The sequence below is a fragment of the Octopus bimaculoides genome, chromosome 6 (genome assembly GCF_001194135.2).
Source record: "Octopus bimaculoides isolate UCB-OBI-ISO-001 chromosome 6, ASM119413v2, whole genome shotgun sequence".
Taxonomy (NCBI): Eukaryota; Metazoa; Mollusca; class Cephalopoda; order Octopoda; family Octopodidae; genus Octopus; species Octopus bimaculoides.
The window spans coordinates 2856663-2871671 of NC_068986.1; the positions used below are offsets into that span (position 1 = coordinate 2856663).

The 15009-nt window shown below is 36.9% G+C and overlaps 1 protein-coding gene across 1 annotated transcript; it reads right to left on the minus strand.

Annotated features, from left to right (window-relative positions):
- Positions 1-614: 614 nt before the first annotated feature.
- On the minus strand, positions 615-13066 carry LOC106875294 (uncharacterized). Its single transcript, XM_014923384.2, has 6 exons — positions 12972-13066; positions 9579-9593; positions 4774-4961; positions 3003-3203; positions 1619-1840; positions 615-944 (listed from the first exon to the last, which is right to left on the minus strand). The coding sequence occupies exons 1-6, from the start codon at positions 13018-13020 to the stop codon at positions 756-758; spliced, it is 864 nt and encodes a 287-aa protein (XP_014778870.1). The 5' UTR covers positions 13021-13066; the 3' UTR covers positions 615-755.
- Between the last annotated feature and the right edge of the window lie 1943 nt (positions 13067-15009).

Below are 15009 nucleotides of genomic sequence, written 5' to 3' on the forward strand. Positions count from 1 at the left end.
TATATATATATATATATATATATATATGCGTGTGTGTGTGTGTGTGTGTAAATGTATCTGTTTTGATTGGAGATCTGGGCTTGTGCAAAATATCTATCATATCCTCTTGTATGAAAAATAGTTTTTTTTTTTAAATGACAACGTAGTAGAGAAATAAAGTACCTTTTAATATCCAAAGTAAATCTATTTCAGCATTATATTGTTGTTGTTGCTGTTTAAGCCTACCTAAACCCTGATTGAAACTGAATAGACTTGCAAATGGCATTCTTGTATATGCACCCAATATTGCTTTCTTGATTTTCTTGTAGTTATCACGTGGTTATCTAATGTTGCATTATAGAATGTCTTCTTAGGGTTTCAACAATTCTTAATCGGTACTGCATAAATTTAAAAGAAATTCGGCTGCTAACTCTAGCAGTAATTGCTGGATGTTCAAGCTACTTTGTAACCGTACGTGCTTCCTTTTTTTCTGATGATGATGATGATGATGATGATGATGACGATAGTAGTGGTGGTGATAGTGGTGGTGGTGGTGGTGGTGGTGGTGGTGGTGGTGGTGGAAGTGCTGCTGATGATGTAAGGAAAAAAAACTAAAAATAACAATTAACAATTAATTTTGAAATTTCGGTAAAAGGAAGGATTCCATATTTACTCCTTTTTACGTTTTATTTTGTATATACATTCATATATCCTTAATCCTCGCCACAATACAAAATCACACAATGAAAAAAAATAAACAATGAAGCTTTTAGGGCTTAAGACTGAAACGCTTCTTGGGCCTCTTTCATAGCCTTTTGTCTCACTGAGTCTTGCATTCTATTCAAAACGGTCTTATTGGGTCTGAAAATCTTTGATTCAAATTGTCCTTTAATTCCGCTCTCGTCTCTTTGCACGACTAATATTCTCGCGTTCTTCCTGTACGCGAACAACTGGATACGGAACAGCTAAAATGTAACAAAACGGAAAGTTGAGATCTCAATTAAAAAATTATTTTGTCGAGTTAAAATGTTTATTGGGCATCAAACATAGCAAAGTATCTCAAAACAACAAAACTTATAAATTTTATGAACCACACTGTCACTCTCTCTCTCACCATGAACAACACCTCTCACTGATACTCACCCAGGCAACTTTAGAATCAAAGAGGCTATCCTAATTAATAAGCTGAAATCAGCATTAACAACAGAAAAGCGCTACACGATGCAGAATGGCTATTATAACATCAATCTGCACATGTTACTACCATCTCCAACATATCTGAGCAATGATAATAGCTTTATCCCATATTCCATTTCTCCACTTGTCTTGATGAAGGGTTTCTAACCCCCAAAATATCGGAGAAATACAAAGCTAAAGCTTCAGCTGTTGCTGTCTTCCCTTTTGTAGTTTACTTTTGTACTTCATTTCGCATTCTTTCGGCCTTGACAAGTTTTTGTGTAATTCAATATTACACAATACTTCACTTAAACTTCTCCATGAATATTAATATTGGGATTAATGTAGCCTAAGGTATATGTCTAGTTAATCAAGATGTTTTAGTCGGAAATAAAGCAGCTGATTTTCAATTCAAAACAGGTTCGATATCTATTTATAGAAACAAGATGTTGAGTGTCTTTACCTTGAAGTAAGGATGATCAAGATCGGGATAACGAATAATTCCCAGATCAACGACACTACGTTCTGCGTAATCTCGTTTCACGAAGAGTGCTGCCAAACTATCGAGAGCTGCACCAGTTGCAGCAACGAAATTTCCAAAGTCAACGATATCAATTTTAGTGGCTGCCAGAACGTCTGGATCAACAACAACTTCATTTTTAAACCATTCAATAATTTCATTCACCTGAAAAAAACAAAACAAAACAAAAGTATGAAAATGATAAAAAAGAAGAAAAATAATTGCCATTATGATTTTTGTTAAATTACGGAAGCAATGGTAAAATTATATAAAATAAGAATAAAAAATAGTTGTGCAGATCAATGGGTTTCACATGCAGCACTTCAGTGTACACCAATTTGACACTGGACCGGTTTGATCCAAGACTTTTAAGAGATTAGTAACTTGGGAGAAGATCTGACAACGGAAGTGATTCTCACTTATTAATTGGCTGAAATGTATGGAAGAGGCGTCGAGCATCTACATAATTTTGATAGTACTTAGCTACTCGGGAGAAATCAGACCAAATTTGAACACCGTTACCTAAATGGACAAATAGGTTCTGTTATTTGAAGTATTTTCTTTTGTTTGCTTAATAACGTTTATGGTTGCCAAGCTACGGGCGTTAGCAGTAATATACTTCAAGTACTGGCCGTTGACCTCTGCATCGTGAAAGTGTCGATACTTGTCTGTGGGTGACTCTTTCGCCGAGACTGTACCTCCTCCGTTCTGCTTCTCGTGGCTTCACCTGTAACCCTAAGTTGGGTGATTGACGTGTGTTATGCCTTGAAAAGATCGACGTGTGTTTCGTCCAGAACGATACATTTTCATAATTGCCATCAATACCTATGTCTTGTCTGCTACCCGGAAACCTGTAGGTAGGAGTCTTGACCAGATGTTAAGTTATTTAAGCAACTGTCCTTTAGGAATCTCTAGTCGACCTAATTTACTGATGTTCTGAAATATACCGAAGAACTAAGACGGTAAGTTCAATTGTTTTTAGAAATACGTTTTCCCCAAAATCGCAGTAACACTAGAAACAGAAATTTTATGCTGTCCCAAACGTACTTTGATGTAAGAACGTTGCTGAAGACTTTACCTTCTAAAAATATATCTAGTCTATCAGCTTTGTTGAAGCTAATCTCACAAGAGATGTTGAACTAATCACAATAATCTCACAACTTCACAGTGCTGCAACAGCTTACAGTGTTTAGTTATTGCTACTCCGTGGTATTTGGAGACGTTCAACAGATGAATAGAAACCTAAGAAATCGGCCATTATTGGTTTGGGTATTATGATACATTTGTTATGTAATTTATAAAACCGGAAAAAATTTCAGTTACGTACAATTTCTTCATCAACAGAATTTTGAGCGAAACGAATCTGGTTGTAACCTTTATATCTACTTCTGATAACATCTTCACCATTATCTGATCTCAAGGCTACATTTTGCTTCATAAGGTAAACATAATCATCGAATGTCATATTTCTGCCTCTGTTGTCCTTTCTCGCTTTCGCTAGGACTCTATTCGTTGCAGCAATAATGATCTGGAATAGAAAAATCCAAATGGAATGTCAACAATGGAATATTAAATAATCTCGTATGAAATTACCTCCAATATTATTAACTCGTTATTTATCTAATCACAACAAACGGTTCCTTTCTGTTATCGTAAAGTGATCGAGAAATAAGAGAGCAGATTCAAGTACAAAGGTTGCAATTTGTCAACAAAATGTGCACCATTCGCATCAGTCTCGCTGGAGTGGAAGGGGGCCTGTAAAAGTTATAATGCATTCCTTTAATCCAATCAGACCAAACCATTAAACATATTTTAAATACATGTCATAGATAACCTAAGAATAAAATTAACTCGCAAGTGGCTGAGTACTCCACAGACATGAATACCATTAACGTAGTCCTCAGGGAGAGTCAGCCTCACACAGAATACGACAAGGCTGGCCCCTATCAATTACAGCTACAACTCATTTTGGCCAGCTGAGTGGACTGGGGTAAGACAAACCTTCAAGTGGTTGGAAGAAAACGAAAAATGATCCTATGCAGGGGGCAGGGAAATCTTTTTAGTCAAGGTCACTGTGGGTGTTAATCCGGTCCTAACAGTGACATTTGTGGGTCTCACATATCTGGAAGCCAAGCCTTCAGATAAACACCGATGCGTAGGTTGTTATCAAACTGAAGTCACTACACGAGGGAATAGCAATTATTTCGTCTTAACTTTCACTGCTTATACTAAACACGACATTTTTGCCTTACGATATAGAACATTTTCTTTTATTTCACTCTTTTTTAAAAATGGCACTCCATCACTTACAACGACGAGGAGCGTCCGAGCGAAGTAGTTAAGGGATTTGGGCATGTAATTATTAACAATAAACCAATAAAATACTAATTAATTATGAATAGATCTGAGAATAGTTCTTGTTTATGAAATGAACGTTCTTAACCATACGAACGTCGCACTTTAAATTTAGAAACAAAAGTTCCTGTTTCGAACCCAATCTAGGAATGTATATAAAATCAGTATTAAAACATGGTGACACAAAACGTGATTAGCAAGCAAAATTGTTTCGACACACCCACGCTTGTGTCTATTTATTTATTTATTTGCTATGAGTTGGGTGAACATTTTCCTACTGTAACCCCAGGCCCACCAAAGCCTTATGAGTGTATTTGATAGACGGAAATTGAATAAAGCCCGTCACACACACACACATATATATATATATATATATATATATATATATATGTATGTATGTATGTATGTATGTATGTATGTATGTATGTATATATATATATATATATATATATATATATATATATATATATATATCATTGTGTGTGTATGCATGTATGTAATCATGTATGTGTGTGTGCCTGCGTACGTGCGTGTGTGTGTGCGTTCTTGTCCTCAGTCACCACTTGACAGCCGGTGTTCATTTGTTTGCGACACCGTAACTTAGCGGTTCGGCAAGTACCAGACTTTAAAATAAGTATCATGGTCTATTTGGTCCACTAAAGTTCTTCAAGAAGGTGCCCCAGCATGGCCGAAGTCCAATGACTGAAATAAGTAAATAAATAAGTAAATGAATGTGTTCTTACCTGCAATTCTTCGTCCATAGCCTTGACCGTCTCTGAGGTAAGATTGCTGAAGCTGGCAGCCAAGCTACAGTGGTAAGGAATATGATCGGTCTTCATAATCTCGCTGGTTCTTGAGTGCACCCACATTTCTCGTGCTTGTTTTACCACCATATCAGCTGTTTCAATTCCAGCCTCAACTGCTGCCGCACCTTTAGATATTCGAAAACTATAAAATAAATGATGCTCACGTAATCCCTCACTACCTCACACAAACTTCCCTTTCCCACAGTTCCTCTACTCGCTACCGTCACCGCTGCAAGACAATCCCAAAATTCTTCATTCCTATTCTAACCTTTTGATTGAAAATTTCGTTGAAATCAGATACTCTTTAATTCTTGTCCTTTTCTCACTTACCATTTAATATCTTCTACACAACAGCGACCGGCATATAATCCGTTCGAATCTGCTCGAACGGATTAAGAAAAAATATATAAATCATCGTTTCAGATCTCACTGTACATAGTACAAATAACGATTTTTATTTATCGATTAGCATACACTGATCAGCAAGCAATTTTGTTCGCTGAAATTATAAACGAAGCCAGTAGCTTGTTTAAGCTGAAAAGATTCGGATAGTTCTGAGTGATAAGACATAACATGTCGAAACACTGGTTTCCCAGAATCCCTTTGCGCTAGTGAACCAAGTGTTATGAACTCACAGTCGTTGTAAAAGAGAGTTGTTCTCCTGTGATGTACACAACAGCGACCAGCATACATTGCGTTCGAAGCTGCCAGAATTTATTAAAACTAAATATGCAACGTAATTGCCATCATGTTCTCCCTGTTATTTTTCTCTTTCTCCCGATGTTCTTTCTGTCTCTCTCTTGGTTCTTTACTTCTTATTTCATACTTTTCTCTTTTTTTCCCTCTCACACAATTTCTTTTCATACTACTGCCACTATTGCAAACCAATCCCCAAATTCTTCACTCCACGTCTGAGTTTAATCAAGCGCTCTCAAATTCTGGTCTTTGTCTCCTACTATATCCAATGTCTTTCTTTCTTTTGCTCTACTAGTCGGTGATTGTCAATTTTTGCGTACCTGGTAGAAAGACTACCATTTGTATGCGTATGAGTGTGTGAATGCGTGTGTGCTTGCGCGTGTGTGTATGTGTTTGTGTTCTGTTACTGTATTGTTTCTACTCGTAATTTTCCGTCCTCACTCGTATGTTGTCGCCCTTCACTTTTAGTCTTTGCTTGTTCATTATCTCAGTAATGACCCCTATATCACCGCGCAACAAGAGGACTAGTACTAGTGAATTTTAAGACTTTGGATATTAAACGCACCGAAACTATGCAAAGTTTGGTCTCCGCGGCTGATGAGAGGATTTCCATGTTTATTAGTCTTTTGTCCTTCTCCCTAAATAGTTTCCATGGCGCACGCACGCACACACACACACACACACACACATACACACACACACACACACACACACATGTAACAAAATAGAATGTAATGCAATTGGTCTGACTAAATTTTGTAAAAAACTTTTCATGTCTGCGTAGTTAAGAAAGCTAGCTTCGCATTCACATATTTCCAAATTCGATAATATTTTTGCGGTTGAAGGCGCTGAGCAGGCAGATTCGTTAGCGCGTCGGGCAAAAAACATAGCAGCATTTCGTCTGTCTGTACGTTCTGAGTTCAAATGTCACCGAGATCGATCTTGCCTTTCAACCTTTCGGGTTCTATAAAAAAAAAGTACCATTTGAGCGGTGAGGTTGATATAATCGACTTTCCTCCTACCCCGATTTTGCTGGCCTTGTGCCAAAATTTGAAACCAATATTTTTGAGGTGGAGTGTATGGCTGGTATTTGTTATTAATTAAGAATCATTCAGCCAATCAACAAAATTGGTTTAATTTCGATTTTAGTTCATGACTTTACCGATGTCTTTAGTTAGGCATGGCACAATTTTAGAAGCTTTTGGAAACAAAATATGTGGACAATATTGGGCGTAAGCGTGGTTGTGTGGTAAGAAACTTGCTTCCGAACCATATGGTTTCGGGTTCTGTCCCACAATGTGGCGCACTGGGCAGTTGTCTTTTACTATAGCCTTGGCCTGACCAAAGCCTTGTAGACGGAAACTGAAAGAAGCTCATTGTGTATATATATATATACATACACACACACACAGTTGACAGAAGTAAACAGACACCACATAAAACATCGTTTTATGTTTATTCTAACTTGTAAAAGTTTATATTTTTTATTAATTGACATTTTTATGTTTCAGGTTCTATATGTGACTGTTTAATCATTCCATGTACAAAAGAAGCCTTGGATTTCCCCGAATTAGACTGAAGTCTCATCATCCGATGGTTATCGTCATCTGCCAACCTCACGGCAGAAGTGGATGCAGCGTTGTATGTCCGACGGATACCACTCTCTTCTGGGGCTGTTTCGGCCCTCGTGGCAGAAGTGGATGCAGTGTTGCGTAACCCGACGTATAGCACACTTTTGTGGGGTTTTTGCGGCCTTTGCGTCAGTAGCACGCACTCAATAGGTTTCACGCTGCTCTGGAGTAGTTCCAGCTCTTGCAGCGGCAGTTCTTTTCAACAGTCTATAGGACCTCCGGTCCTCAGTTTCCGTAGCCTGTCACCGCTCCTGCCTTGCCACTGCAGAAGACTTTCTACGAATGATTGCTCTCTTTTTAAGTGGCATGCTTGTATTTTCTGGAAAAGGAAAATTGGTTTTAGTGTACCACGTGATTTTCGGTTCTATTATAAGTTAACAAAAGCCCCTTTATTTTGTCTTCCCACATGTTCCATTATCTTGGCACTCCGTCGCTTACGACGTCGAGGGTTCCAGTTGATCCGATCAACGGAACAGCCTGCTCGTGAAATTAACGTGCAAGTGGCTGAGCACTCCACAGACACGTGTACCCTTAACGTAGTTCTCGGGGATATTCAGCGTGACACAGTGTGACACAGTGTGACAAGGCTGGCCCTTTGAATTACAGGTACAACAGAAACAGGAAGTAAGAGAGAGAAAAAGTCGTGGTGAAAGAGTACAGCAGGGTTCGCCACCATCCCCTGCCGAAGCCTCGTGGAGCTTTAGGTGTTTTCGCTCAATAAAGACTCACAACGCCCGGTCTGGGAATCGAAACCGCGATCCTATGATCACGAATCCGCTGCCCTAATCACTGGGCCATTGCGCCTCCACTCGTCTTCCCACATAGTCTGTGCATAAAGTAACAGCTTTCTGAAAGATACGTATAGCTTTCGCTAGTAGCAGCAAGACTAGAATCCACATTTCTGCTATGTTCCTGCACAAGCTTTCCCATATGTTTTAAATTCCATTAATTTTTAATTTTTTATTTTTTAATATATTTTTTCAATAGAAAAATAAGAATAGAGCAAATTTTCGGTAACTTGTGGATTAAAAGAAACAATCTCATAAGAAAAGACAAACGAGCCATTAACAACCAATAAGAATTAGTTCGATGGCTATTACGAGGTTCATTCCAAAAGTTTTGAGACTTTTTCAAGAGAGACATTTAATAATTTCAAGCAAGTACAAAAATCTAATCTTCTACAAAGTGGGATCCTCTGACGTCCAGCCATGATCGTTGTTCCATTTTGTATGTCAAGGTGTATTTTTCGTTTTTGAAGGCAATAGAATGTCGTGTAATGGAAATTTGACTTCTGTTTCTCGGTAACGATTGCTACTAGATTTTTGCGTGCAGAATTAATTGCTAGTTTGGTTTTATTGTCAGCACGTATCATTTTGCAATCCCTAGTTGCATACTTTTGATAAGAAACTGCTCCGACCTCTCTCTCTTGCATAATTTATGCAATGCATAATTCATAAGTACTTCGTAGTGAATATATGTGAGAATAAAATGCTGTTTTGGTCATTTAACTATAAAAAAAACAAAAAAACTATCAGTCATTTGCTCTTATTGTAATAGATATCATTTTATAACAGTAGATAAGTCAAATAATCTTTTCTATTCTAGGCACAAGGCTCGAAATTTTGTGGTGGGGGAGTCGATTACAACGATACCAGTACGCAACAAGTACTTAATTTATCGACCCCGAAAGAATGAAAGGCAAGGTTGACCTCGGCGGGATTTGAACTCAGAACGTAAAGGCAGACGAAATACCGCGAAGCATTTCGCCCGGTGTGCTAACGTTTCTGCCAGCTCGCCACCTTAAGTCAAATAAATAATGAAGACGGAAAGCTTCTTACAGTGCGAAAGGGAAACATTAAGTAACCTTTCAGGCACAAAAACTCATCATCAGATGTGGACGACTAAAAGAAATGTAAGTTTACAGTTGACCCTGCCATGTTGGTTGCTGTACTGGCAGTTGAAAGTTGAAGTTGAAAGAAAATTATTCGAAAATAGGATAAAGTATTTTGAAAGAAATAACTTCAGGTAATTCCCTGATGTCCTTGACTTGACAATGTTCACATCAGTTGGTTGGGTTATATATGCAACCACTGGCTCGTATTCTGCACAATAGCCTATCCCAAAGTTGGCGCACCACGTTGTGCTACACTAGATACATTTTAAATTTTCTAATTGTTTAATAATATAATAATACACACACACGCGCTCGTGCATACACACATATATACACGTATGCATATGTGTATGGATACACATGTATACGTGTATGTGTGAGTATGCGGTCCTATACAATAGTGCATATACACATTTATATGTATATGTGTGCACATGCGCGTATATCTATATATAAATTCAAATATTTGTATTTATGAAATCCTTTTTATAAAGGTTTTTACTAGGTAAAACAATACTCACTGATACCACCGGCAACTGAAAAATAAAACAATAATATTAGTATGGATTAATATTTTCAATCCAGTGTTATGCGTATTTTTATTAACATGAAGCGAATAATGTTTCTGACAAGAAGTAAGGAAATCTTGATTTGATAATTTTCAACGGAGAAAAGTTGCGAAGATAAAATATCGTGACGAGGAAGTTTGTGTATTCACTGATTAATGTAGAATCTCGGAATAGTGTGATGGGAAACTAATTTACCATAGCAAGAGAAGATATGTGAAGCTGTAATAGACATAGACATCCCAAAACAAAATGGCTGTTGTGGCATTTTTGAAAAACGGATTTAAAAACATTTCAGTAATGATGATAATGATGATGATGATGATGATGATGATGATGATGATGATAATAATAATAATAATAATAATAATTGAAATACAAAAGATGCGGCCTCTTAAAGCAAGAACTCTTCCTGTTATTGTGGATGTCCTAGGTATGATAAAAAAGGGTTCTCAGAAACATTTAGATAATATCCCAGGAGAACCATGTCTCAGAGAAATCCAAAAGATTGTGCTGCCAAGTACTGCCCACATCCTTAGGAAAACCCTATCAATTTAAATGCCTGTGATGTATTAAATGAAGATATTCCGCTACTGCCCCTGCCACTTTCCCCTCCATAAGCTTTCAGTCATACTGTAACATCTCTTATCCTTCACTCACCCTAGGACGGTGGGTGTGTCTCGGCGAGTGTTTGTAACAAACATGCAGATTATAAGTATATAATAATAATAATAATAATCTTTTCTACTCTATGCACAAGGCCCGAAATTTTGGGTGAGGATGTAATCGATTACAACGACCCCAGTTCGCAACTGGTACTTAATTTATCGACCCCGAAAGGATGAAAGGCAAAGTTGACTTCGGCGAAATTTGAACTCAGAACGTAAAGACAGACGAAATACCGCTAAGCATTTCGTCCGACGTGCTAACGATTCGGCCAGCTGGCCGCCTTACTGCTACAACAACAACAGCAACTACTACTACTACTACTACTACTACTGATGATGATGATGATAAATGGTATGGTTCTTGGTCTAATATTATTATTGTTAAATCATGCTAAACACCATTGCTCTTAATGCAGACTGTTTCGTGTGAAATGTGAATATCTGTCCTAGTGAGCGTCTTGAGAAACACAAACTCAACTCAAGTCTCAGCCATTTCATTTAATATATTCTTCGTACCTGCGATTTCTAATCGTGGTCAATAGATTAGAAAGGAATGACATCTTATTTTCTCTCAATAAATTGGACGAAACAAAATCCATTGATGCTTACGTGACATTAAAACGTTCACCAGAGGAGATTAAATTGATAGTTCCACCGCTCGATGAAAATTGTGTCTTATGGGATATTTCATTTTGGTATACGACAAATTTAATAACTATCCTCCATCAAAATTTGTTGTTTCCTATCAATTCTTCCAAATAGAGAATATTCAATTTAATCTATGAGCCCTAAGACTTGATGAAAGAATGAGACTTCCCGAGCAATTTCTAGATTCCATCACCAGATTTGCCAACAAACTGTAACAGGAATATCGTATTTCCAAATCTGGTCATATATTATTTTACTGTTTCACATTTTAAGGCGGTGAGTTGGCAGAGTTCTTAGCGTCTTGGACAAAGTACTTTGCGGCATTTCTTCCGGCTTTGTGTTCTGAATTCAAATGTCCACGAGGCCAACTTTGTCTTTCACCCCTTTCGGGATCGATAAAATAAAGTACCAGTCAAGTAGTGGGATCGATATAATCGCCTAGTCCCCTACTTACAAAAATTCAGGCCTTGTGCCTATAGTGGAAATAATTATTGTTAATCTGGTAGGGATTACTAATGAATTCAATGTTATTTGCCCCTAAGTTTTCTGTTTCTCTCTGGAGCGATAATATCTTTCTGTTACAGTCTACATATGTAACGCATAACTATGAAATAGAACCTGATTAATAAACTTAGGAAAAGATTCGAAAACGTTATCTGTAATAGATATTTACATTATTATCATTTATATTATTAATAAGATAACTGACTGGAAAAGTAATTATTTATATCAAGCGTGATTATACAAACATGCATACATACTTACGTACATACACACAGAGCATGTGTGTATGCGTGCGTGCGTGTGTGTGTATGTGTGTGTGTGTGTGTGTGTGTGTGTGTGTGTGTGTGTGTGTGTGTGTGTGTATACATGATGTGTGCGTGTTTGATTAGTACTATACTATACTTAATAGTATTACTGATTATGATATACAGAACAAATGTTGGATAAATTACAATAAACACAAGTTTATATAATTTGTACCCTACTAACGTTTCACTGTTGTGATTGTTTTGGAACCTTTGCATAAGATGTTTAACGATAACGAATCGTCAGGGGAACGCTTTATTTCATTCTGTTACAGGCATCGGATGTCTAAGACAATTGCCCTTGAGATATCAAAAGCAGAGGTTCCAAACAACCACAATGTTGAAAAACGTTCGAGGAGAACAAACGATATAAATTTGTGTTTATTATAATTTCTCCTGTACACACACACACACACACACACACACACACACACACACACACACACACACACATTTAAGCCACAGCTCAGTGGGACGGCTACTGTATTTCGCTTAGTTGTATTCTGGATTCAAATCCAACCATTTATAGTTTCCTCAAACATCAAAGTTAGGATGTTGCAAAGAGTATTAGGATTTCCTAGTGTCACAATCGTATCATAGCAGAATACCATAGATAGATTATGCTTTCGACTTCGTCCCATACATAAGGTTTTTAAAAGTGTTTGTTGTCTATATTATTCTTTCAACACTTTTCAACATTGTTGTTAACATAGTCACAATGGAAATGCAAAGAGAAATGAAACAATATTTTTTAATAGAAAGTTGTATGTGGCTGTTTCTAGAGCACGTTCACTTCTTTTTTTATCATGAAGATAAAAATAATATATAACGACTCACAAGATAAAAGATCCTACAAGTGTATATATAACAAAGAATATAGTTTTTAAATTGTTGCTTCCTAACACTTCATTTCAGTATTACATGAGAACTTACTTCCTTTCGAGGGCCAAATGCTTAAAAAAAAGGTGGAAAGAAGGAAAGAAATTTATGGAATTTATGTTTTTCTGCAACGTTCGACGGATTTTGCTAGTTAGCATAACTCGCGTTTCCTTTCTACAACGAAACTTGACTTTCGTACTCCTCAAATTATCAATGATACGATCTCCCTACGCGGGCGCGAAGCCTAAAATTATAGAGGAAAGATTTAAGGTGTTGTGGCATTCATGCCAGCCCGAAGATATTTACGAAAGTGATTGCGATTAGAAAAAAAAATTTATATTTACCGGGGGAGATTGCAACAGTGCTTAAGATGAAAAGGAGTGGAATCATCATGATTGCTTCTTGCTTGCGTTGCAAGTGGTTTTGCTCTCTGGTGAAGACCTGTTTTTATAAGACTGTTCGAACAGCTGAAACCATCATCGTCGTCCTTTTCCTCCTCATCATCATTGACCCACAACTACTACTACTACTACTACTACTACTACTACTACTACTACTTTCAAATATTTAAGAGTTTGTGGCCTTAGATAAAAAGTATAAAGCAAGAAACCAATAACCTAGCTATAATAGATATATAAAGAGGTTTGCAGATTGAAGAATTATGTGAAGTCACAACTGTTCAGTATAACGAAATAGATTCTCTTGTCATTTGTTTATTAAATGGTAGCTATGAAAGAATTTGTATTGCTATTTAAACGAAATGTTTCGTTGATCAGATCAATGCATATACACATTATCTGATTATCGACAAATATGTTCATTTTTTTTCCCCCGTATTCTTTCTTCCTTTTATTTCCCAATTTCTTTCTCTTCTTTTATTTTTTTACGTTTCTTTAAGAATTAGTTCTGAATGCATGCGGGATTTTTTTTTCAAGAGATTATTTCGCCTTAAAACTTGTTTAAAATAGCAACAGCTGTCAATTATATTTATATTATTTTTTACACTTTTTCGCTTAGTTTGCGACCAAGGTGATAAAACTTTTTCCATCCTCTTGATCCTCAGGCAAAGAGCAAGACTGCAAAATCATTCGATTTTGCAGTCTTAACACCAATTAAACTTACCACACTCTGCTGCCAACGCAGAGCTTCAACAGTTTCCTTGGATTTCATGTCTTACTTTTTTACAATTTTATGAGAATCTTATGAGGATAAACCCAAATTGATTTTTAACCCACCTTTTAATCTCTTACCGTGCAGATGTTTCTATTTAAACAGCTATACTTTTATTAAATATGAAGTAGATATATAATCGATGAAGCCTTCTCTGGGTAATTCAAAAGTTTGAGGTGAAGGATTACTGATAGACATAAAAAAAAAAACTGCATGGTATTTCTTTTGGCGACTTCAACAGCTAGGTTATTTAGTCCAACAACAGCTAAGTGACATGACACATTCATGAGACGAAAAACGGACCGCTATACTTTTGTCCAATACTAAAATATCATAACCAACATAAATATCTGCAATTCACTCGACTTAATTCACCGTCGCCTGATTTAATATCACCAATTGAGGCTGGAATGTTTTTCGCAGAGTCTACTCTATTGCAAGCCTCGGGCTAAGGCTTCTATCTGAAGACAACTTCCTGCTTCCTCTCATCAGTCACAGACACCCTGAAAAAGGCCCGTACGAGACAATTTTTTTTAGTACGAAGAGAAACATAAATGGTAATGATTGATATGGCTAAACTTGATAACTTGGTTTTGCAACAGCGAATTCAGTGTCTCATTGTTCTGAATTCAAATCTTACATAGGCAGAATTAATCATGATTTCAATACTATTTTTACACGAATTGAATTAGAACAGAGGGTGAAAAAAAAAAATGGTTATTATTTATTCATCTTCTAATAGAATCCAAAAAATAGCGTTTGTTCCCCATCACCATTTCACAACCGGTGTTCATTTGGTCATGTCCCAGTAACTTAGTGGTTTCGCAAACAGAGAACGATGGAATAAGCACCACGCTCAAACGAAAAAAAGTACGGGAGTCGATTTGCTCGGCTCTTCAAGGTGGTGCCTTAGTATGGCTGCAGTCCAATAAATGAAACAATTTAAAGATTAAAGATAAAAGAAAAAGTTTCTGTTTTTCTGAAAGTAAAACAGAAGCATAATTTTTTCTAGTGGTTGTGGAGCAATCCATTAAAACACAATATTATTCACTTTGTAAGGCGTCGAGGTGGCAGAAACGTTAGCACGCCGGGCGAAAAGCTTAGCAGTATTTCGTCTGTCTTTACGTTCTATACGTACAGCCTTGGCCAAAGTATTAGGCCACCTCAATGTTTTGGGGTTCTGCTTTCTCGATGTTAATGAAACTCGTGCAC

Bases quoted from the DNA above. Each gene is read 5' to 3' on its own strand.
- LOC106875294 (XM_014923384.2), bottom strand. From the start codon at position 13,020: ATGATGATTCCACTCCTTTTCATCTTAAGCACTGTTGCAATCTCCCCC. The intron at 3,204-4,773 runs GTAAGAACACAT...TTTCTATTCCAG, and splicing joins CTATGGACGAAGAATTGCAG to ATCATTATTGCTGCAACGAA. The intron at 945-1,618 runs GTAAAGACACTC...GTTACATTTTAG, and splicing joins TTGATCATCCTTACTTCAAG to CTGTTCCGTATCCAGTTGTT.